The sequence below is a fragment of the Plectropomus leopardus genome, chromosome 3 (assembly GCF_008729295.1).
Source record: "Plectropomus leopardus isolate mb chromosome 3, YSFRI_Pleo_2.0, whole genome shotgun sequence".
In the NCBI taxonomy this organism is placed as follows: Eukaryota; Metazoa; Chordata; class Actinopteri; order Perciformes; family Serranidae; genus Plectropomus; species Plectropomus leopardus.
The window spans coordinates 9,133,648-9,158,429 of NC_056465.1; the positions used below are offsets into that span (position 1 = coordinate 9,133,648).

A 24,782-nucleotide genomic window follows, 5' to 3' on the forward strand; every position below is an offset into this window, starting at 1 on the left:
TCCTAAAGATGTCAGAACCAACCAGAGCTATTTAACAAACCTCTCAACCAATGAGAGCCTCAGAACTGTCCACAGAGCCAATCACATCGCTGGAGCGCAACTGTGAGCCAATCAGACCTTTAGACTCTGATAGATCACAGCTTGAGGTAATGAGAGCTCAGCTGTTGAGATGTTTGGAAGGCCACCATCACCTGAGAAATATTAGGAGCTTCAGCTGACACTAGAGAGGAAAACAGAAAGCAGTGCGAGGCAAAAGAACGATTAAGAGGGACGAGAGATCAACGAGATACAAGGAAATAAGACAAAATAAAGAGTAAGAGCAAAGGAGAGGACAAGAATCTAGGTCAAGACACAAAAAGTGGAGCAACAAAGTTGAGAAAAAAAAAGTTTGAAGTTGTCTTAGAGAGGATGAGGCTGAGCAAAAGGAAGGCGGCACTGCTGGTCATCACAGAAAACATTGAGATGGAGCTGTTTGCTTCAGAGGAGGCCTGCATGGTGACATTAACACAGGAGGAGGAGGAGGAGGACAGCTTTGACCAGGTGTGTGTGCGCTAACACTGCATCTGTGCATGCAGCTGACATTTTAACATGTCACTTAACATACATAATGTTTTGTCATTTATAGTTATATGTTTTAGCATATGACAAATCAATATAGTTAAAACTGTGGTAACTGAAAATTGAATTCAGAGAGATTAGATACTGCTGACTTCGTTACAAACGGATCTGTGATGTTCATGTGACAGGTCAACATGACATATCAGAGTGATAGTATCTAAAAACTTGCATCAATGTCTCTTTTAAAACAAGTGTTGCAGTCAAATTAAAGGATCAGTTCACCCAAATAGAAAACATATTTTGTCACTTATCCCAGTATCTAGCCACACAGATGCTTTTTCTATGCCCAGATTTTGAGAAACCACTACCAAAACACAATGGAAATAAAAAGCGTGTTGTCTGTTGTGGAACCGGCGACAACCGGCACAAAAGTGCAAATGGCCGTTGTTTCTGGTAAGAAAGTTTGAGGTTTTCACCTCAGTTTTCTGGGGTGGCAGCAGAGTCTTACCTGCTAACACAATCAAATCAGGGCATTGGATCCCAGCATGGGATTTCCGAGACACACGAGAGGTTAGGAGATGATTAAGAGCATAGGAAAACAACACCTGAAAGTAATAGTGCTTCTAAAAATAGACATGCCTTTTATATAAAGAGCTTTTAAAGGCTCTAATTAGAAATAGGACAATGTTTTTTGCATATGTTTTTTGGGGTGAAGTGGTCCTTTTAAACTTTAAGGATTCCACATTAAAACAATTTACCATAACATTTTTAAGTTAAGAATTACAAAGTATGGAAAAGGGACTGAATGAACAAAGGTAGTCACACCCTGTCATATATAACATAGTTCACATTCATAGAAACTTTATGGTTTTTTGCAATCATTAAAAATGTTGTTTAACTGTCTAAAATACAACACCATTCTCCCAGCGTGCTGCTCCATATGGAGCATCACTAAGTATGTTTTGGGATTATTTGAAGGTTTGTATGCACAGTTAACATCTTTCCCTACCTTTTTTTGAACCCAGAGACACCTGGAGCATCCTCTTGTCCCTGACTCTGAGGATGAAGCAGAGCCGCAGCTTCAGACCCCACCCAGGCAGCTGCCAAAGCCCAAAACACAGTCTCCAGCCAAGGTAGAGGCCGAGCACTGCCCTCCTGTCCTGGAGTTCATGGAGGATATAGAGATAGAAATGGAGGTGAGTGAATATGAGGAATGTAAGTGAATATAAAATGTCAAATGCATATGTCAAAAGAGAATCTTATCCCACCTTACTGTGATAGGACAAAGAAATGGAAATATCAGCTTATGAATGAAATACAAACTCTGCTGAACACCTGCTGAGGATCTCTAGGAGTTGGCCTGTTTAGCATGGGATATTTTAATTTTTTCAAGATAACACCTTTACAAGTTTGTATTTTCTCCTCTTTTTTTAAACTATAATTTCTTTTTTTTTTTTTTTTTTTTGCTGTTTCTTCCCTATATATGCAGGTGTTTCATCCCCTCAGAGCGTCTGAGATTGAGCTAATGGAGATAAAATCAGATCATTCTTCCATCATGACCTTGGTATGTCACCTCAGGTTTTATTTATCATTTCCTGTTCACCAATTCAAATAAAATTCATGTGTGCCATCGTGGAGCCTGAAACTATTTCATCTGGTTGAATGATGATTGCTGTAGATTTCTTCTATCTCAGTTATGTAATTTGACCATAACAGAGTTTTGTGGTCATCTAATTAGTGACACACATGAATGGATGAACGAGATTTCCCTTGAGTACATCAGGAAAGACTGAATTCAAACAGATGTTATTTACTCAGTTAACAATAATCTGTTGCCTTTTCTGTTATCTGTGTTGAAAGTGTCATGTTACCCGTTTGCTCACATGCTTTATTGTGAATGTTTCACTTCAATATTTTTGTTTGTTACTTTTTCTCCCAATGTTGTCTTTGTTTTATTGATTTTTTTAAAAAACTTATTTGTTTATTATCCAAAATGTCAGAAAATGTTGCCTTCTCAGTGAGATGTAACTTCATCTGAGCAGCAGTTTTAACCCAAATAGTTCATTTTATGAATTGGACATTAAATAAAGTCTTTATTAATAGTTTGTGGACAATAAATTATCAATCAGCTAATCATTTCAGTGGTATGGTGGATGGTTTTGCATTGAAAAGCAGTTAATATTCTGTGCAATATGAGAAACTATACAAGGGCAAAGTCTGTGTGATTTACCAAAATTACTCATGTCTGTCCTTTTACTTGCATGATGTTGCACTGTGTGCTGCAGCGTTCCCCAAACGGAGCTGGCCGTCTCAAATGGAAGAGACTGACTCCGCAGAAGACCGGACTGGTGGTCAAAGATGTGGTCTGTCTACCCAGTGGACACTACCTGGCACAGCTGGAGAGGTAAGAGGTGGTATTGTGGTGTAAGAGCATTTCTTCCATCCGTCTGTCTAATTAGTACTATGTCTATTGATTTTGCTTGTTAGGAATAGTATGTGAGGACTCAAAATATTTCACCTGTGGCAATTTTGATATAACATCTGGTATGGACATTAATGGTCTCTTTTTGATGATTCTTAATATTTTTGTGACCCTTATAACTTTTCCTCTAGCACAACTATAAGTCAGAACTTTAAGTTTACTAGAAGCTTAATGTCAGTTTCACCCGTAGCTTTTTTGTTAATATTATTCTTGTCACAATATTCTTGTTCCTTAGAGGATGTGTCCTAATATTTGCAGTGACCCCTGACCTTTCCTCTATAGAGCCACAGTTGTGCGAATGATCCAGTCTTACTCTATCACCATCGACATCTAGTGGTCAGAATGAAATGAAACTTACTGACTAAATTCATGCTTCTCGGAGGATAAACCCTCTCCATTTGACACAATCTTTTAACATTTCTTTAAACATTCTAATGTGCTCATGTGACCTGATGAAGATCTGGGGACCAAAATGTTGTTTGTTTAACCATTTGAAACTTCAACAATGTGGCTTGATATTTCAGAAGAGGGTGACCAGCAAAATAACAAGAAGTTATTAATAAGTTATTGATAAAAAGTTATATGAAAATCACTGTGAAAATAAGCAGAATAAAAGAAGAAAGATGGGGAAACACCCTCAAAAAAGTGCTGTTTTTTGTTTTGTTTTTTTCCCTCTTTTTCTCTGTAACATATTTTAAGATACATAGTTAAGAGGATTATAAATATAGTTTTCTGGATATTTTTCTCCGTTTTTTTGATTAAATCTAATAATCCCCACCAGCTACTTTTTTTTTTAGATTATGTCCTTGTCACTTTTTTTCTCTTTTTTTTGCCGTTTTCGGGACATTTCTTGTCAATTTGCTTCTGATGTTTTTTCCTGTGTTTTTGAAAGAAATCAAGTCAATTTTTTGAGGTTTCAGAGGTTTATATACCAGTGAAGGCGTCTGAATGCAGCACAAAATCGGATGTGTCTCCAGGTCTTAAAGGGTAAAGCTGCTTGTGTGATACTAAAGTAATGACACCAGCAACAAATTTACACAATTCAGTTTGTTATCATCCACCCTGTGGTGACATAATCCTAACTTGCTGAGGTGTATAGATATTCTATTATCCATTAAAACTACATCAATGATCCGAGTATTGTGTCCTGTTCTCACAGACACACTGTTCCACGAGGCAAAGAGCGAGCAGCTCTAGCGGCCATGGGAATGACTGCTCGTATTACCATTGATTATGGGTGGTCGGCCAATCAGATGGAGAGTCGGCTGGCGGCACTCTTCCGGGGGAGGTTTGCAAAACGGGCAGGGCAGAGGTTCTCCTTCACATATCTACAGGTGCGTGTAGTGAATTTCTATCCTTGTAAGGACTCCTTTCAGCAAATATGAGTGTTTTTGTTTTGAATCTTTGCCGTTCCATATTTACTTGAGAAATATTGAGCTTTTTTAAAAATTTGATATAGTTTTTCTTGTATAGTCCGTCCATTTTTTAACCTCATATTTCTGCATATTTAGTCTATACCCTGATACATAGATATATTCATTAATAGCTTTTATAAGTCCTGGGAAGGTGGTTTCAGTTTCAGTTAACTAAAGAATAATGTCATCTGCATATAGACTAAGTTCAGCCCTGCAGTTTCTACCTTGTGACTCTATAAATTTACTGCTTCACTATTTCTTACTGAGGTCTAAGAATTACAATCTAGGCAACAGAGTAAGACTAAGGATTAATTTTATCTTTCCACAAAGTAAATCAGATATCTGACAGTGATTATGACAAGTTTCCCTTCAATCCTTCCACAATTTTAAATATTTATATCTAATTATAAGTGTGGTCCCCAGTGTGTGCCGGGCTCTAGGGTGCTGTTTGTCCCTGAAGCCCCTGCAGAAGGCTGGACTGGAGAGCAGGTACTCGGGACCTCTGGACATGGTGCCTTGTACATCCTCAGCCACCAGGACTATCCACAGGTAGACTGCAGCTCCTCTTGGTCTCTCTTTTAAGCTTGATTTCATAGTTGTCATGTTAGTGTTGGAAGCTTGTCAGCAGTTATGACTACTTAAAGTAATTTCTAATTACTGATTTAGTGTGAGTCCTCTGATGGATATGGACCTACTACTATGGTATATTGCATAAAAGATTATGCATGGGGCTTGCCTCTGAAATTATTTACATATATAATTTAGCCTTTATTTAACAATAGATGTCTCACTGATATCAAAGATCCCCTTTACAAGGGAGAGCTGGCTAAGAATAGCAGCAACACAGAGATCCAACAACAAATCAAATGTACATTAAAGCACTTAGATTTGAGTAACACTGAACAGTCAGATTAAACAGTTGCACACAGATAGCCTGGACACAGTGGATTTCACCACTTATTCAGTGTCTCCATGTGTTGAAGCTTGAGATTGTTCTGCAAATCATTTCATGCTGTAGGTGCTGAAAACCTAAAAACTTTTTCCCCCCAATTCAGTTAAACTCATTAAGTTCAATTTTACATATTTCTTCCACAGTATATAAAGTTAAAATACTGCTGTCTCAACAGGCAGAATCTGAGAAGTCAGCAAGCGAGACACATGTGGTGAACAGGTAAGAAAACATTAAACCTTACATCATTTTAGGGGTCAAAAATGACCTGCCAATATGTTTAACAGCATAGAAAACCACCTTAATGATCTTTTTTCAACTTGACATTCAATGGCTTTTCCTATAAATTACCCCAACATGAGAAAAAGTGACCCGGCAGTTAAAAAATCATTTTCATACCATGGGAGTTGAGTGCTTTCCCATATGCTCCCATAAAAGCCAGACAACAATAGCAACCACACATACAGTGAAAGTGAAAGTGAAAGTGATGTTCTTGCCCCCAGTTCAGGTCTGTGTGGCTCCAATGTTGTTGTATAACTTGCTGAGGTGCTGAACTGCACTTGCTCTAACTGCAGCGTTGCGGTGAATGAGTCCTGCATTCAGCAGTGCATTGATGCCACGGCTGGAGCTGCAGTTTTGAACCATGGCATCCAAGGCCAGATTTGCCTTCTGCTGGATGAAGATGTTGGAATTAGACACTTTCAGTATCAGGGTGCAACCTGTGTCCTCAAACATGTAATCCATGGTCCTCTGGAAGTTATTAGAGGTCATCTGATTACCTGAGTCCCTGGCTATCAGCCACCTTGTAGGCTTCCCCCTTGAGATGAACATAAATATCCTCATCTTCCATGATAGACCAGAAGCTGTCCTCATCAAGGTTTTTACAAGTCTGTTGATCCAACTTAGACTTTGGCTTTTCCTGACTGCCCCAATCTCTGGCAATTATGTTAGCCACCTTTAGGGCTTCCTCCTTGAGATAAACATACATATCCTCATTTTTTCATGATGGGACCAGAGGCTGTCCTTATCAAGGTTTTCACAAGTCATCTGGCTGAGCTTGGATTCTGGAGTCTTCCGACCGCCTTTTTCTTCATGAAAGGTCTCATTTTCCACGAGAGCCCAGAAGCTGTTCTTATCGAGGTTTTCACAAGTCCACTGGTCTACTTTGGACTTGGGTTTCTTCTGACTGTCAGCAATCAGGTCAGTCACCTTGTGGGCTTCTGCCTTGAGATGAGCATGAATGGTCTTATCTTTCATGATAAACCAGAACTCGTCCTCATTTAAGAGTTCCATGGTTTTTTGGGCTCTGTTGTTTTTTCAGAAATAATGCAGAAATAAGTCATTTTGTGTCACTTGGTAAGCCATTGTAGTGTTGACAGAAAGATGGACTTCACAGTCAATAACTTGAAATAACACACACACACAGAAATACATCTTGCATACAGTCCTCATTGTACAGAGAAGTATACTATGTTGCTAAAGACTATTTTTGTTTCCCTATGATAAAATGCATTCAAAATTACTTTTTGCACATTTCTTCTTCTTTCTTAGGCTACACAAGTGATATACCATGTTAAAAAAACCTTTAGCAATAATAATAATAAGAAAAACACTGCTTTAGTAAAGAAAACAATAATGAAAGGTGCGTTGAAATAAAAACAAGTGGATTAAACTGATTAAATACAATCTTTCTGCACTGTGAGGGAAAACCTAGATATTCATGCTTGTGATGAATGACAGGTTGTTTCTTCATGCAAAATAGATTTGGGTTTAAAATTCAATCAAGCTGCTCGATTTTAGGGGTTTAGTGAAGGCAGGTTATTTTTGACCCTTAGGACAAGTTGTGTATACAGAAACCTAAGACAACACATTTTGCATGGATATGTCAAATAATGATAAGTGGTGAATCATATAACTGAATTATCTGAATATATGTGCGTCGTATCTTATAAGGAGGGAGTTTTGTCTAGAGGCCAGTACAGAGAGCTGCCCGGACGAAGACAATCAGCAAGGAAGACAGACTTGTGTTCCCAGCACCACAGAGGAGGTGAGTTTATTTCACGCAGACAGGAAAAGGTACAAATACATTTAGACCAAATCCTAATCTTTGCAAAATTTATGATTGTCAGAAGACAGAGAGGACACCATTTTCTCCATGTCTCCCTTTGAACCTGTTAAAAACCTGTCTCTGTGGTGTGCAGTTCCCTCTCGACCTGGACTCCATCCTGAGACTTTTCAGACAAGAGAATATGGATCGAGACGTGGAGACCCACATCCAGGTGAGGAGGAGAGACCTGCTCCGCAGCGCCCTGAAGGTGGTTAGGAGACCGGATTTCTGTTTCAGGACGACACCCATCGTTTCCTTCAGTGGAGAGGAGACTGACGGCCATGACGGACCTCTCCGGGAGTTCTTCAGGTTATGATTATTCACCTCATTTTATTTAAAGCCTTTGTGTTGTATTTTTATAGAAGATTTCAATCATGAATGTGAACTAGACTATGAAATATAAACAGATCTGTTTGTTCTACATTTCTGCAGCATTTCTTTCAGAATTAATGCAGTTTTTAAAGAAAAAAAAACTGAATAATACTTGTATGATATTATCTTCTGATTAGTTGAAGCCTTAGATCAAATATGAGTAAATGTTTTTCACATAGACATTTACACAATCTGAGAGAAAAATTGCTTGCAAAATGATTATCGTCACAAAAATTCTGGGCTGTAACAAATAATGAAAAACAAAGATTTCCTCATCAGTTCATCTGCTTGATTTAATTTTAGAATAACAATGCCTATGAAATGAAATAAAATTGCGGAAAATTACACTTTCCCAGAGCCCAAGGTGTTGTATTCAGAAGCTTGTTTGACCACCACTGCAAAATCCAGAATATTGATTATTATGATTTACAATGATATAAATCAAAGGAGATCAGCAAATTGTTACTGTTTTACTGTGATAAATGACAAAATAATTGCATAAATTATTCTGTTGATTGACAAATTGATTGATCCAATGACTGTCTGTATCAATGTTGTTGGATTTACATGTTCAGTCTTCACAATACTAAACTCTACATACTGTAATCTTAGAATACACACATAAATCAGTGACAAAAAAATACTGTTAACTTCTGCTTACACAGATTGACTTTGCTGGAGCTGCAGCAGAGTTCTATTTTTGAGGGTCCCCCGGGGCGTCTGTTCTTGACCTATGACCTTGCAGCTCTTGAGGACAGGAAGTATTACAAAGCAGGTGTTCTTATTGGCTGGTCTCTTGCTCAGGGTGGACCTGGACCACGTTGTCTACACCCTGCGCTCTACCAGGTTGTGTACATGTACTTCTTATGTAGATTGAAAGTTTCCTAAAATGCTGTTTTCTCTGAGATTCTCACGGTTGTTACTTTGATTGCAACTTGCTAATGCTAAGTGCTCATTTTTGTAGTGTGTCCACACTGCACTTCCCATATAAGGAATAAATAAATAAATAAATAAATGTAAATAAATGAAATAAAGCGTGTTGCCAACATATTTGCCATACAAACTTTCTGTGGAGATAATATGTCAACGTTGTGTTTCAAGGTTGTTGCACTGCCCCAAAATGGATAAAAACAATATAATGCAAGTGTAGCATTAGAACTCTGCTTTTTTGCACAGTGGTGTTCTATTTGTCAACATGTTGTATTTTACTATCGCAGTTGATGTGTGGCCAGAATCCATCTTTGGAGGGCTTCAGCTGGGGGGACATTGTTGATGCTGAAGCGCAGATCCGACTGCAACAGGTAGCGTGCACACAGAAAATTTGCGCCCCTGTACTTTGAACTAATAAGATTGTTTTTTTCAAAACAGGTCAAATCTGCTTTTGATTGCAATTATTACTTTGATGCTATTTTGTCTATCATAGATAATTCAATGATTTTAATACAAAAATATAAATGATGGCTTATGAAACCAAACTTTTTTTCAACACAATACATTCTGTCACCACATAAAATTACTGACAATATGGTGTGTTCTGAAATTTTAAGGAACATATGCAACATAATTTTCTTGTCCATTCCTTTAAACAGTGAATTGTGTATTTTTGTGTATGAATAAGCAATAATTTTCATTTTTTGTGTGTTTGTTTATTTTTATTTTACAAATAGATTTACCAAACTGGTTTGTTTCTAGCGGAGGAATTTTGTTGCATTTTCTTTTTAACTTTTTCTCACTCCTTTGTTTTCTGTCATATCTCAGCTAAAGCTGCTATCCAATGGGCAAAATTGTCCCCAAAATGTGCACATACACACCATGACATATGCGCGCACACATACACACACACACACACACACACACACACACACACACACACACACACACACACACACACAAACATTGCTTCTCTCTGCTTCTCTTGTAGCTGCAGAGTTGCACTGATGTAAAGCTGCTATCTCCTGGTCTGTGTGACTGGGTATCGAGCTGTGGGATCCCTGGAATCTATTCAGCTCATTCTGATGACACACCATCCATCTATATCCGCCTGGTCAAACATTACATCTACCACAGGTAGGGTGGAGGCACGCACACCTAACATGCATTCACTTGTAGTTTACGTCCGAAACACTCATCTGTTTAGTGTTAACTTTGTCATTTTATGACTCATTGCCCTCTGACATCTCTCTTGCTAAAATGTAACAGTCGTCAAAGTTTTTTTGTTTTGTTTTTTTAGTGAAAAGTTTAGTTTTTTTTGTGAAAAGAAGTAAGCATACAGTTGGATAAGTGAGTCATGAATTAAACTGTAGAGTTGTGTTGTAGCTTGTAAACAGATGTTTAGATGTGGTAACCAATTAATCAATCAAAATTAATATGTTTGCCATTTATCGCGGAGGCATGCGAGAGAAACAATGTTTTCCTCACAAATTTGTGGTAACACAGCATGACTCATTGATTCATAAATGGTCAAAGTGTGAATAAATTATTCCTTTAATGGCTGCAGCCAGTGAAGTGACCCATCAAAACAGTAGAAAAAATCAGTGATTTCTCACTCTTCAGCCATTTTTTAACACATAAATAAACAGACCAAATAGCATCTGATGTGATATGAAACAATCACTCAGTCCCTCTGCTTCCCTTCAGGGTGGCCAGTATGATCTCCCAGTTCACAGAGGGGCTGAACAGTTGTGGTGGATTGTGGGATACAGTATTGTCTCACTGGAGAGAGTTTATGCCAGTGATGACGAGCGCACAGCAGCAGCCTTTGACCCTGGAACAGTTCAAACAGCTTTTCACAGTCTGCTACAGTCAACAAGACAGCCAGCTGCGGGCAGCGGAGGCAGCAACAGCTGGACACTGGGAAACAGTCCTCACCTTGGTCAGCGGTAAGAAGGGAAGAATGGATGAAGGATAGGATGAAGAATATTAAGACTCTTGTGGTGCTTGTATCAAGCTCTGACAAGGATTCAAAGTAACATTTCTTATTACTGTGAGATGATTTGATCTAAAATCTGTCCTTGTGAACAATCAGATGGTCAGACAGATTTCTCCTTTGAAGACCTCCTCGCCTTCATCACTGGAGCTGATCATCTGCCTCCCCTTGGCTTCACCACATCCATCTCCTTGTGTTTTTACTCCCAGGTTGGTATCTATCAGATCACCACAGAATCCAGGTGGACCCGAAAATAGTGTCCACTTTATGTCAAGCAGAAATCTCAGCTGAAACCACACTGTTAATGAGATTCTGGGAGGTGTCGTGGCTTTTTAAGGGTCACAACTATTCACTTGTGGGGAAATTACTTTATTACAAATCTGTTGTTTGACCTTTATCAAGGGACATCTTGTTATATTTTTGGCCAGCTATCACACAACTTGCTCAGTGTTAAATTATTACATGCTGCAAAATGTCCTAATGTCCTAATGGTCCAGTATTAACTATTACTGGGCTCTGTTTCACACTGGTGGCTCTATTTATGAAAGCAAGGAGAGTGAAGTGAATAGCTAATCGTGACGTTTAATCATTGCTCAAAATTTAATGATTAAATTTAAAAACCAATGAAGTGCAGCATCAGGATTTATTGAAAACCTCTCAGGTTATGTAGTTTCAGGTTTTGTGTTTAATATCTCAGATACAAAATTCAAGCCTTAAGTATTAAATAATTCTGTATTCAAGTTGCTTATTCAGAAACATGAAATTGTTTAAATCCAATGGTTAAATTTAAACACCGAAATTCAAGATGAAAATTCAAACTTTAATTTAAGCAGTCAGACATGACAGAATCAGACCTTTGTGCTATCATGTTATGCTTAACAGTCAATGATTTAAGTGAGAGATGTACCAAGGAGTTCCAGGAGAGCCTGGATCTAAAATATCTGAGATGTATACTTGACTCCCAAAAAACAGATTTTTGAAATTCCAAGACCTGAAACTGAAATTTCAAAGAGGCAACTTTAAACCACAATAATTCAGATAGATGTTTTTTTTTAAGTGAGATAAGGCTTGAAGAATCAGTGACTTTTAAATCTCTGCTTAAAAACCATTTGTATAGACTTGCTTTTATGTGTCATTTGTTTTTTATTCTGTCTTGATCCTGCTTAATATTATAATTATTATATTATTGTTCTGTGTTTACTTCCTTAATTACGTTATTGTATTTTTCTAACATCTTTCTGCCTCTAATCTCCTGTTTAAATCCACCCTGTGCTATATAAATTATTGTTAACTATTCTTAATGCTATATAGTCAGTGATATTTAATATCAAACATTAACATTTTTTAGTATTTGAAGTTTACAATTAGCTTTTCAGTTTTTGAAAGATTAAAATCCTTTCTCTGCTGCTGTATGTTCTTCTTCTTCTTAAGCTGAGTCTTTGTATCTTCGGTAACATAACTCTCTTGTTGATTAAATTTCCAGGACACGAGCACCTCATGTGTGCGTCTTCCTCACGCCTCCACCTGCACTCTGGAGCTCTTTCTGCCAAGGGGAGCGGCGGGGGCCACAGACCTGTCAGCACTGCTGAGCAGATCCGTGCACGAGGCCCTCGGCTTTACACGTTACCAGTCACAGGGAGATGGAGAGGACAGCTGCATCAATGCAGTGATAAATATATGAAGTTTATAAAGATTCTGCTGAAGCTTGACTTTTTGGGGCTTAAAGTTTTCCACAGTATATGATCATCTTCTTGACACCTTAACAGAATAACTTGTTTGAATACTTCCTACATTGTGTCTCAGCTGATATTTAGGATTTGATATATAGAGCAAATGTTTTACACAATTACCATAAATTATTTTAACTTGATATTAAAGTTTTTTGGTGTTTTTCCATAATGTGTCAAGGCAGATTTTAACAAGTAATGTATATATATGATTATATTTTCTTTCAAATCAAATGTAAATCAAATGTAAATTTCTTTTTAAAGGCTGTATTAAATAATAAAAAAACATCAAATGGGTACTTTAAATAGATTCATCTTTTTATTTATCCTTCCAACAAAAATCATAATCACAACATAAAATAACATAACTGTCAATCTTTTACTGTAAATGTACATCAAAGTCCATAGTAGTTATTAAGCCTTAAGTGAGAATGAATGCAAAAAAAGATCCCATGGACATTGCTTTAGAGTAAAACACATCAGAACAATGAATAACAATTTTAGTGCAAAAACTTAAACTAAACTTAAAAAAAACATTTTGATGTATAGCTTTACAACAATAAAAAATGACTAATACTGGCTTAGGTGTAGGACAACACATGGTTTATCCTGCTTAAATAAAGTCATGCTTTTAGACATTTCTATATATTCAAAACCTAGTGAACTCAATACCAGTTTACCAAATGGACAAGAGGCTAAAACAGAGGGCAAGGAGCCAAAACCACACCAAACTAATCTTCAAGCATGCATACTTAATCATTAATGTGTGCCTCAAGCTCATTTTTAAAGAATTAATTTGCACACAGAATGTTTTCCCTCCCTGTACTACAATATTTTAAGGTGTTTTTTTAAAGCACAGCAACCCCCGTGCCACCACCAAGAAGTACTCAGGTTTTCCAAAGAATCGGAAAGGTGCGCTAAATAAATCCATGCTTGATTTTACATTCAAGTGACTGCATATTGTCAGTAATACTTCACAGGCTTTTAATTCCCCAGATTCGGGGAACCATCATCATACACCTGGCACTTGCCAAGGTTATCATTGCCAGTGTTTTGTGTGAAACGTTTCCTCATTCATTTATGATGAAAGGAAGGGAGTGTTTCCTTGTAACCAGGCTTCTCAGCATGATAGCTGCTCCTCCAGTTACAGAGAATGGGAATTTTTGACAACTCGAAAAACCTCTTTGAAAAATCAGATTGTGTGGTGTGAGCTTACCATTGTATTGTGCAAATAATTTGACACTTGAACCAAATGCCCATCTCCACCATTCACATTCTTGGTGAATATTGTTGTAGGATTATAGAGTGAAAATAGTTCTTTGTTCACCAGTTCAGTGTTTTGTTTTGGTTTTTTTTTAAATGATGATAAAGAGAAGTAGAAGATGGGACATAATCCAAAATCTAGCCTCTTTTCTTGCACCTTGAAGCACTCCAGGTACTTCTTCTGATTGTAAGATTCTGGTTGTAGATTACCACAATAAAGTGGAGTACTATGGCATTTGATGTGTTGCACTTACTGTGAAAATGGACTCTTTTGAGAAATGGTGAAAGAGTTGAGGTAAACTGCTCCTTCATATTGGGTTAAAACAATACCACCAGCAAAGCTCTGATTTACTATTTTTATACATTAATTTTTGTTTGATTTTATGTCCACACAAAGCTTCTATGGGCTAACTCTAATCCTCTGAATGATTTTCACATTCACTGTGTGGGGAGTTCCATTCAGCTGTTCATTAAAAAACTAAATGGAGAGAAAACACAGGGAATATACGTCAGAGGATTGATCTCACTTCCGTCATCCCATCCCATAACTTGTGTGTATTATCACTGAAATTGTGAGCTTAAGAGTTTCACAGAACAATTATTTTACATATTTTGTTTTACATACCTGTTTAACAAGATTAATGATTGTGCCATTACTGACTTCTCCAAAGGACTGTATCTTCATTTGCAGATGTGCCACTGAATTCAAGCCTGCAGGAATGAAAAACAAAACCCCCCAAAAAACCCAAATTATACATTTATTTATTTTTTAAAAAAAAGGGGGTATGGGGGGTGGCATTTTCTAGTCTTCGTAAAAAGAACATTTCTCAGCTGCAGCTGATCCAAAATTCAGCTGCAGCTGAGAAATGTTGCTGACAAAGACCAGAAAGAGAGCTCACATTACACCAGTTTTAAAATCTCTGCATTGGCTACCAGTATCTTTTAGAACTGATTTTAGATTCTTTTATTGGTTTTAAAGTTTATGGTTTTGCACCTTCTTATTTATCAGGTGGGTTGTTTTTTCATTTATCTGAGGTTAATCTGTCTGTTTGTGAAGCAATTTGTGCTAATGTTTTTTGTATGAAAAGTGCTATATAAATAAAGTTTGATTGATTTACTGATTGATTTGTTAATATCAAATGGTTTACTTACTGCTTTCAGCCATAGTGGTGGTTGGAGGTGGAGTCGTGGTCGTAGGCTCTGGTGTTGTGGTAGTTGGCTGTGGTGTAGTGGTGGTTGGCTCTGGTGTAGTAGTAGTTGGTTCTGGTGTAGTAGTGGTTGGCTCTGGTGTAGTAGTGGTTGGCTCTGGTGTAGTAGTAGTTGGCTGTGGTGTAGTGGTGGTTGGCTCTGGTGTAGTAGTGGTTGGCTCTGGTGTAGTTGTAGTGGTTCTGGTGTAGTAGTAGTTGGCTCTAGTGTAGTGGTGGTTGGCTGTGGTGTAGTGGTGGTTGGCTCTGGTGTAGTTGTAGTCGGTTCTGGTGTAGTGGTGGTCAGTTCTGGTGTAGTGGTGGTTGGCTCTGGTGTAGTTGTAGTCGGTTCTGGTGTAGTAGTAGTAGTCGGTTCTGGTGTAGTGGTGGTTGGCTCTGATGTAGTGGTGGTTGGCTGTGGTGTAGTAGTGGTTGGCTCTGGTGTAGTGGTAGTTGGCTCTGGTGTAGTGGTGGTTGGCTCTGGTGTAGTGGTGGTTGGCTCTGGTGTAGTGGTGGTTGGCTCTGGTGTAGTTGTAGTCGGTTCTGGTGTAGTGGTGGTTGGCTCTGGTGTAGTGGTGGTTGGCTCTGGTGTAGTGGTGGTTGGTTCTGGTGTAGTAGTGGTTGGCTCTGGTGTAGTGGTGATTAGTTCTGGTGTAGTGGTGGTTGGCTCTGGTGTAGTGGTGGTTGGCTCTGGTGTAGTGGTGGTTGGTTCTGGTGTAGTGGTGGTTGGCTCTGGTGTAGTTGTAGTCGGTTCTGGTGTAGTGGTGGTTGGCTCTGGTGTAGTGGTGGTTGGCTCTGGTGTAGTGGTGGTTGGCTCTGGTGTAGTTGTAGTCGGTTCTGGTGTAGTGGTGGTTGGCTCTGGTGTAGTGGTGGTTGGCTCTGGTGTAGTGGTGGTTGGTTCTGGTGTAGTAGTGGTTGGCTCTGGTGTAGTGGTGATTGGCTCTGGTGTAGTTGTAGTCGGTTCTGGTGTAGTGGTGGTTGGTTCTGGTGTAGTGGTGGTTGGCTCTGGTGTAGTAGTGGTTGGTTCTGGTGTAGTGGTGGGCTCTGGTGTAGTTGTAGTCGGTTCTGGTGTAGTGGTGGTTGTTCTGGTGTAGTGGTGGTTGGTCCTGGTGTAGTGGTGGTTGGCTCTGGTGTAGTTGTAGTCGGCTCTGGTGTAGTAGTAGTAGTCGGTTCTGGTGTAGTGGTGGTGGTTGGCTCTGGTGTAGTAGTAGTCGGTTCTGGTGTAGTGGTGGTTTGCTCTGGTGTAGTTGTAGTTGGTTCTGGTGTAGTGGTGGTTGGTCCTGGTGTAGTGGTGGTTGGCTCTGGTGTAGTTGTAGTTGGCTCTGGTGGTGTAGTAGTAGTAGTCGGTTCTGGTGTAGTGGTGGTTGGCTCTGGTGTAGTAGTAGTCGGTTCTGGTGTAGTGGTGGTTGGCTCTGGTGTAGTTGTAGTTGGTTCTGGTGTAGTGGTGGTTGGCTCTGGTGTAGTGGTGGTTGGCTCTGGTGTAGTAGTAGTCGGTTCTGGTGTAGTGGTGGTTGGCTCTGATGTAGTGGTGGTTGGCTGTGGTTAGTAGTAGTGTGGTTGCTCTGGTGTAGTGGTAGTTGGCTCTGGTGTAGTAGTGGTTGGTTCTGGTGTAGTAGTAGTCGGGTTCTGGTGTAGTGGTGGTTGGCTCTGGTGTAGTTGTAGTTGGTTCTGCTGTGGTGGTGGTTGGCTCTGGTGTAGTGGTGGTTGGCTCTGGTGTAGTAGTAGTCGGTTCTGGTGTAGTGGTGGTTGGCTCTGGTGTAGTTGTAGTTGGTTCTGCTGTGGTGGTGGTTGGCTCTGGTGTAGTGGTGGTTGGCTCTGGTGTAGTAGTGGTTGGCTCTGGTGTAGTGGTAGTTGGCTCTGGTGTAGTAGTGGTTGGTTCTGGTGTAGTTGTAGTCGGTTCTGGTGTAGTGGTGGTTGGCTCTGGTGTAGTTGTAGTTGGTTCTGCTGTGGTGGTGGTTGGCTCTGGTGTAGTGGTGTTGGCTCTGGTGTAGTAGTAGTTGGCTCTGGTGTAGTAGTGGTTGGCTCTGGTGTAGTAGTGGTTGGCTCTGGTGTAGTAGTAGTGGGCTGTGGTGTAGTGGTGGTTGGCTCTGGTGTAGTAGTAGTCGGTTCTGGTGTAGTAGTGGTGGTTGCTCTGATGTAGTGGTGGTTGGCTCTGGTGTAGTAGTGGTTGGCTCTGGTGTAGTGGTAGTTGGCTTTGGCTCTGGTGTAGTAGTGGTTGGTTCTGGTGTAGTTGTAGTCGGTTCTGGTGTAGTGGTGGTTGGCTCTGGTGTAGTTGTAGTTGGTTCTGCTGTGGTGGTGGTTGGCTCTGGTGTAGTGGTGGTGGCTCTGGTGTAGTAGTAGTTGGCTCTGGTGTAGTAGTGGTTGGCTCTGGTGTAGTAGTGGTTGGCTCTGGTGTAGTAGTAGTGGGGCTGTGGTGTAGTGGTGGTTGGCTCTGGTGTAGTAGTGGTTGGCTCTGATGTAGTAGTAGTCGGTTCTGGTGTAGTGGTGGTTGGCTCTGGTGTAGTAGTGGTTGGTTCTGGTGTAGTGTGTGGGCTCTGGTGTAGTTGTAGTCGGTTCTGGTGTAGTGGTGGTTGGTTCTGGTGTAGTGGTGGTTGGTCCTGGTGTAGTGGTGGTTGGCTCTGGTGTAGTTGTAGTCGGCTCTGGTGTGTAGTAGTAGTAGTCGGTTCTGGTGTAGTGGTGGTTGGCTCTGGTGTAGTAGTAGTTCGGTTCTGGTGTAGTGGTGGTTGGCTCTGGTGTAGTTGTCGTTGGTTCTGGTGTAGTGGTGGTTGGTCCTGGTGTAGTGGTGGTTGGCTCTGGTGTAGTTGTAGTTGGCTCTGGTGTAGTAGTAGTAGTCGGTTCTGGTGTAGTGGTGGTTGGCTCTGGTGTAGTAGTAGTCGGTTCTAGTGTAGTGGTGGTTGGCTCTGGTGTAGTTGTAGTTGGTTCTGGTGTAGTGGTGGTTGGCTCTGGTGTAGTAGTAGTTGGTTCTGGTGTAGTGGTGGTTGGCTCTGATGTAGTGGTGGTTGGCTGTGGTGTAGTAGTAGTTGGTTGGCTGTGGTGTAGTGGTAGTTGGCTCTGGTGTAGTAGTAGTAGTCGGTTCTGGTGTAGTGGTGGTTGGCTCTGGTGTAGTAGTAGTCGGTTCTAGTGTAGTGGTGGTTGGCTCTGGTGTAGTTGTAGTTTGGTTCTGGTGTGTAGTGGTGGTTGGCTCTGGTGTAGTAGTAGTTGGTTCTGGTGTAGTGGTGGTTGGCTCTGATGTAGTGGTGGTTGGCTGTGGTGTAGTAGTGGTTGGCTGTGGTGTAGTGGTAGTTGGCTCTGGTGTAGTAGTGGTTGGTTCTGGTGTAGTAGTAGTAGTCGGTTCTGGTGTAGTGGTGGTTGGCTCTGGTGTAGTTGTAGTTGGTTCTGGTGTGGTGGTGGTTGGCTCTGGTGTAGTGGTGGTTGGCTCTGGTGTAGTAGTCGGTTCTGGTGTAGTGGTGGTTGGCTCTGATGTAGTGGTGGTTGGCTGTGGTGTAGTAGTGGTTGGCTCTGGTGTAGTGGTAGTTGGCTCTGGTGTAGTAGTGTGTTGGTTCTGGTGTAGTTGTAGTCGGTTCTGGTGTAGTGGTGGTTGGCTCTGGTGTAGTTGTAGTTGGTTCTGCTGTGGTGTAGTGGTTGGCTCTGGTGTAGTGGTGGTTGGCTCTGGTGTAGTAGTAGTTGGCTCTGTGTAGTAGTGGTTGGCTCTGGTGTAGTAGTGGTTGGCTCTGGTGTAGTAGTAGTGGGCTGTGGTGTAGTGGTGGTTGGCTCTGGTGTAGTAGTGGTTGGCTCTGATGTAGTAGTAGTCGGTTCTGGTGTAGTGGTGGTTGGCTCTGGTGTAGTAGTGGTTGATTCTGGTGTAGTAGTAGTTGGTTCTGGTGTTGTGGTGGTTGGCTCCGGTGTAGTGCTTGTGGGGCTCTGATGTAGTAGTAGTCGGTTCTGGTGTAGTGGTGGTTTGCTCTGGTGTAGTGGTAGTCGGCTCTGGTGTAGTAGTAGTCGGTTCTGGTGTAGTGGTGGTTGGCTCTGGTGTAGTAGTAGTCGGTTCTGGTGTAGTGGTAGTTTGCTCTGGTGTAGTTGTAGTTGGTTCTGGTGTAGTGGTGGTTGGCTCTGGTGTAGTGGTGGTTGGCTGATGTGTGTGGTAGTTGGCTCTGGTGTAGTGGTGTGTTGGCTCTGGTGTAGTGGTGGTTGGCTCTGGTGTAGTAGTGGTTGGCTCTGGTGTAGTAGTAGTTGGCTGTGGTGTAGTGGTGGTTGGCTCTGGTGTAGTAGTGTAGTGGTTGGTTCTGGTGTAGTGGTGGTTGGCTCTGCTGTAGTAGTGGTTGGCTCTGGTGTAGTTGTAGTAGTTGGCTGTGGTGTAGTAGTAGTTGGCTGTGGTGTAGTGGTGGTTGGTTGGCTGGTGTAGTAGTGGTTGGCTCTGATGTAGTAGTAGTCGGTTCTGGTGTAGTGGTGGTTGGCTCTGGTGTAGTAGTGGTTGGTTCTGGTGTAGTAGTAGTTGGCTCTTGTGTAGTGGTGGTTGGCTCTGGTGTAGTAGTGGTTGGCTCTGGTGTAGTAGTAGTCGGTTCTGGTGTAGTGGTTGTTGGCTCTGGTGTAGTAGTAGTCAGTTTCTGGTGTAGTGGTGGTTGGCTCTGGTGTAGTAGTGGTTGGCTCTGGTGTAGTAGTAGTGGGCTGTGGTGTAGTGGTGGTTGGCTCTGGTGTAGTAGTGGTTGGCTCTGATGTAGTAGTAGTCGGTTCTGGTGTAGTGGTGGTTTGCTCTGGTGTAGTAGTGGTTGGTTCTGGTGTAGTAGTAGTTGGTTCTGGTGTAGTGGTGGTTGGCTCTGGTGTAGTGGTGGTTGGCTCCGGTGTAGTTGTAGTCGGTTCTGGTGAAGTGGTAGTTGGTTCTGGTGTGGTGTGGTGGTTGGCTCCGTGTAGTGCTTGTGGGCTCTGATGTAGTGGTAGTCGGTTCTGGTGTAGTGGTGGTTGGCTCTGGTGTAGTGGTGGTTGTCGGCTCTGGTGTAGTAGTAGTCGGTTCTGGTGTGGTGGTGGTTGGCTCCGGTGTAGTTGTAGTCGGTTCTGGTGAAGTGGTAGTTGGTTCTGGTGTTGTGGTGGTTGGCTCTGGTGTAGTAGTGGTTGGCTCTGGTGTAGTAGTGGTTGGCTCTGGTGTAGTAGTAGTGGGCTGTGGTGTAGTGGTGGTTGGCTCTGGTGTAGTAGTAGTCGGTTCTGGTGTAGTGGTGGTGGTTGGCTCTGATGTAGTGGTGGTTGGCTCTGGTGTAGTAGTAGTGGGCTGTGGTGTAGTGGTGGTTGGTTCTGGTGTAGTGGTGGTTGGCTCTGGTGTAGTTGTAGTTGGCTCTGGTGTAGTAGTGGTTGGTTCTGGTGTAGTAGTAGTTTGCTCTGGTGTAGTAGTGGTGGTGGGCTCTGATGTAGTAGTCGTCGGTTCTGGTGTAGTAGTGGTTGGCTCTGATGTAGTAGTAGTTGGCTCTGGTGTAGTGGTGGGGCTCTGGTGTAGTAGTAGTCGGTTCTGGTGTAGTGGTGGTTGCCTCTGGTGTAGTAGTAGTCGGGCTCTGGTGTAGTGGTGGTTGGCTCTGATGTAGTAGTAGTTGGCTCTTGTGTAGTGGTGGTTGCTCTGGTGTAGTTGTAGTCGGTTCTGGTGTAGTGGTGGTTGCCTCTGGTGTAGTAGTAGTCGGTTCTGGTGTAGTGGTGGTTGCCTCTGGTGTAGTAGTAGTCGGTTCTGGTGTAGTGGTGGTTGGCTCTGATGTAGTAGTAGTTGGCTCCGGTGTGGTGGCTGCAGTTGTAGTAGTGGCCAAAGTTATGGTGGCTGCAGTTGTAGTAGTTTGGGCCAAAGTTGTGGTGGCTGCAGTTGTGGTCAGGCATTTAGTGTTATTAGAACCATAGAATGTCAGGAACACAAACACATAATATTTCCAAATGTGTTGTCATTCTCATCATATGAGCAGGTATAATAGACATCATACGGTCCATTTTCGGTCAGACTGCAAATTTGTATAAATCTCATGAAACATCTCAACAGCTGTGCTGTTCATGACATCACATTTTTGTGCGACCATCCATAGCCCTTAAAATGAAGATCCTTGTGATTTCTATCAACCTACCTCCTTTACTTAAGCTAATGTCTAACACTGAGATGATTATATCTCTGACAGAGGTTGATGACATTCAATTGAAACAATTTTAATTGATTGTTTGTAGGCTTATTTTGGAGAACTGACATATATACAGGGCATTTGCTGTAATTAGACTTATATGATGAGGTGTGTGAAGCCTGTCAGAGCTAACCAGTGTTGCCAGATTGGAGATGTTAAACAAATGTACCTGAGACTCAAAATGATCGGATTTTGAGAAAAAATATCGAACACCAGTCACAATTACAAAAATGTAATATTAAAACTTTATTCTAACTTTAATTAACAAGTATTTAAACAACTTTTTTGACAGATCCACAACACCCACTGCCTCAGTGAGAAGCTATTTCTCAGTCTAAACTGCTCAGCCCACAGCTGATGTTTTTTTTTTTTTTTCAGCATGCTGACAGCAGCTGAGTGTTTACGAAAATAAACGACAACACTGTGTGCTGGACAAATGTGATCCGAATGGGGCCTACATCAAACAAGGTCATGTGAGAAGTGACGCATTAACACATGTAGAAGCCAGGAAATGAGGATGAAAATGAGAGAGAAAAGAGCTTATAGTAAGTGTCACAGTGGCCAAATTAATTTGCAATATGGCAATTTTGAAATTATTGATTGTTCATCGTACAGTGGGCAATATTTTCATACAAATCCACTAATTATCGTACATCTGGCAACACTGGACCTAACCCATTGGCATACTTTAGTTACATCTCAACAGGAACCATCCCAACAATCAGAAAAGAATGTATTTACAAGTGAAAATTAAGTGTAGAAAAATCAGTGGTAGGAGTCGATCATGAAATGTGAAATGTATGTTGAAATATCCCTACTTGAGCTACAAAAATAAACCATTACAGCTATTAAAAATATACAATGTAATTAATCATAGACTTCAGTTTAAATCCATTGGGATACTAACAGAATAGAACACTGAGCCAATTCACTAATGGTGTACAATTTTGCAACTACAATTTTGCAGTCTTAAAACTTTAAAACAAAGGTATTCGTGAACAAAATGGGCATTAACTGATTCATTCATTCACTCATTCATGCATATGCACATTGTGAGAAAAATGTCTGAAATACAGGAAAAAAAGTGATGCCTTTGAAAATGGTAAGCTACTATTCAGACCTGTCTTTTGGAATTCATTGACATGCAGCTACACTAAGCTCGACAGTTATCCTGCCGTGGAGCAGACTAGTTCAGCAGTACAAGTTACCATGTCTACTGAGCTGGGACTCACATACACCACTTTCATGGAATGGATTTGTCAAGTGAAACTCATCAAAATAAGCCAGGTTTTTCCTTTATTCACTTTGGTGGAATACCCCTTTGAAGATGTCTGCCAGCCCAGATTTATTTTCATGCTCTTGTTTATTATTCCCTACCGTCATTAACAAAGGACCATTCAGGCAGTTAACATCATCTTGAAAACTTACACAATCAAATGAATCAGATCTGATAATTACGTTTTAATTGTTAACTTGAAGACAATTCAGGTTAACTGTTGAACATATTTAAAAAAGTATATTTCTAACAACAAATTTTAGTCAATTTTTAAATTTTTTATATACACTTGCATATGCATTCATTGTAATCAACTACATTTACTAGTTTTTTAAAGGAGAGATCAAAAGTAGGCAATATGCAGTGTAGAATGTAAAATTCAACACAGTGTTGTGGGCTACTGAAAACCTTTTTAAAAAACTAGTAAATGTAGTTGATTACAATGAATGCATAAAAGTAGGCAACAAGCAGTGTAGAATGTAAAATCCAACACAGTGTTGTGGGCTACTGAAAACCTTTTTAACACTATTTCTGTAAAGTTCACTCTAATATAATATATAATATTATTAATATTAAAAGTTAAATGCAAACAATCAAAGCCCTAAAAAAAGTACTTGAATAATTACCTTGTCCAATGAGGGCATATCCAATTAAATAAATCCAACAAAGGATTTTTCTTTCCATAATGATAGTTGTTACTTATCACCACTCCTGGTACAGACAAGTGTTGTTGTCTGTGATTGCACGCTGCAGTTTTTTTTAGTGACTTACTCCTCCCTCAGCTATGGAGAGGGTGACAAGGCATTGGTGACAGAGACTTTTTTCATATAACCTGAAAAACCGGGTGAGTCATCGACAAACAAGTTTTTAAAACATTAGTAAATCTTAAAACACAGCATACAATTAAAACTGCAATTAAAGTTACAAGTTTGTTTTTTCAAGTGCTGTTGCACATATGGTGCATCTAGGGTAGGCCTACTGTAAAGGATTTCTTTACTCAGTGTTGGTTATTATGTTGGGGGAGCAAACATACTTGGCAACCTACTTGCAGGTGGCTGTTGATGTGTCATGCAGATAAAGGAAGGTGCTCTGTGAGTTTGTAAATTAATGGACTTTGATAGCACAGTGCAATAACTTTCATTACAATCAGTCTGTGTGTGGATGACAGACATTGCTGTTTTTGCATGACTACTGGGAAACCTACTGCAAAGGGAAGTGGTAAACAGCATATCAACTTCTCTGCTCTTTGTTTGGGCCTTGGGTGGTATTCTGGCTAACACTAAGATGAATTAGTAACAGACTAGGGTTCTAAAAAATGTATGAAATTATGAACATCCCAGTGAGCATCATTAAATCCATTTCTACAAAATGTAAAAACTATGGCACTACAACAAACCTACCAAGAGAGGGCCAGTCACCAAAACTTGAAACAGGAAAGAAGGGGCATTAATCACAGAGACGACCAAGAAAAACAAAAAATAACCCAGAAAGAGCTTGAATATATTACAGCAGATACTGGGGTATCTGTCTATAGGACCACTTTTATCCATACACTCCATCAGGCCGAGCTTTACAGAAGAGTGGCCGGAAAGTTACATTTTTGCTCATCATCTAGCCATAGTACCTCCTTCCATATGTTTGGGGAATCTCCCACATGCCTTTTCCTTAACTTCAAATATGTTCTTCTTTCTTTCACTTCTTTTTTCTGGTCACTCTTCTGACTCTTTTGTCAAATATGGAAATATGTATATTTTCAGGAATACTGGTCACCCTATGAAATTCAATATCAAAGGTGTTATTGTTTGTTAGTTCTGAAAGCCACTGTACTTATTGAACTCTGCAACAAACCTCTTGATCCTGTTAGGTAAATTTCATAGTCAGAAATCAAGAATATCTAACTTGTAAAATTGTCCCCCTCTTTTAAAGTGTTCTTTCATTGCGGTTCTTTTTAGTTTAATGAAGTTTCTTTAACATGCTGTAAAGAGAAAAGTATATCATCCCTCCATCATTTTTACATGCTATTTGGTAATTATACTGGACAAGATATTAAAGTGCCGTCACCTTTTTTTTGTTTGTTTGTTGTTTTGTTCTTTTGGTTGTTGTTTTACAGCCATTATTCAAGCTTTATTGTTATCTGTCTTATGGATTTAGTACTATGGGTATAATGCCTGAAAAATAATTGAACAGAGTGGCTGCCCTTTATCTTAATATCATTTAAGCAGTACATAGAATTAAATTAATGAATGCACAATCCAAGAAGTCAAGCATGACAAATGGTGAACAAGTAAGAAAGCATTGACTAATGTTGCGCCGTAACATAGGTGTTGAAATTCCAGAAATCCGTGAGGTATTAAAAACACAACACATTTTGGTTTGAGGGCTTCATCAGGGTCATCAAGATTAAGTG

General features: G+C 40.4%; 2 protein-coding genes and 1 long non-coding RNA gene across 3 annotated transcripts; 1 reads left to right on the top strand and 2 right to left on the bottom strand.

Annotated features, from left to right (window-relative positions):
* The first annotated feature begins 112 nt into the window (after positions 1–112).
* Positions 113–12,634, top strand: LOC121963864 (G2/M phase-specific E3 ubiquitin-protein ligase-like). The gene is made up of 15 exons (XM_042514107.1): positions 113–540; positions 1,584–1,754; positions 2,048–2,122; positions 2,844–2,962; positions 4,200–4,374; positions 4,879–5,004; positions 5,583–5,626; positions 7,358–7,451; positions 7,606–7,820; positions 8,549–8,729; positions 9,101–9,184; positions 9,805–9,950; positions 10,521–10,762; positions 10,909–11,018; positions 12,293–12,634. Exons 1-15 carry the CDS (start codon positions 409–411, stop codon positions 12,488–12,490), a joined length of 2,112 nt encoding a protein of 703 aa, XP_042370041.1. The 5' UTR covers positions 113–408; the 3' UTR covers positions 12,491–12,634.
* A 440-nt stretch (positions 12,635–13,074) lies between these two features.
* On the bottom strand, positions 13,075–15,066 carry LOC121941256. Its single transcript, XR_006105734.1, has 3 exons — positions 14,952–15,066; positions 14,425–14,510; positions 13,075–14,277 (listed from the first exon to the last, which is right to left on the bottom strand). It is a non-coding gene; the product is annotated as an uncharacterized LOC121941256 (long non-coding RNA).
* A 905-nt stretch (positions 15,067–15,971) lies between these two features.
* Positions 15,972–23,094, bottom strand: LOC121963021 (integumentary mucin C.1-like; the record flags this gene model as incomplete). Its single annotated transcript, XM_042513386.1, has 7 exons — positions 23,002–23,094; positions 20,203–20,789; positions 19,593–20,114; positions 18,592–18,923; positions 17,696–18,011; positions 16,400–16,441; positions 15,972–16,019 (listed from the first exon to the last, which is right to left on the bottom strand). Coding segments are annotated over exons 1-7 (1,905 nt in total), but the record flags the coding sequence as incomplete, so codon positions are not given.
* Between the last annotated feature and the right edge of the window lie 1,688 nt (positions 23,095–24,782).

Bases quoted from the DNA above. Each gene is read 5' to 3' on its own strand.
- LOC121963864 (XM_042514107.1), top strand. From the start codon at position 409: ATGAGGCTGAGCAAAAGGAAGGCGGCACTGCTGGTCATCACAGAAAAC. The intron at 8,730-9,100 runs GTTGTGTACATG...TTACTATCGCAG, and splicing joins TACACCCTGCGCTCTACCAG to TTGATGTGTGGCCAGAATCC. The intron at 9,951-10,520 runs GTAGGGTGGAGG...GCTTCCCTTCAG, and splicing joins AAACATTACATCTACCACAG to GGTGGCCAGTATGATCTCCC.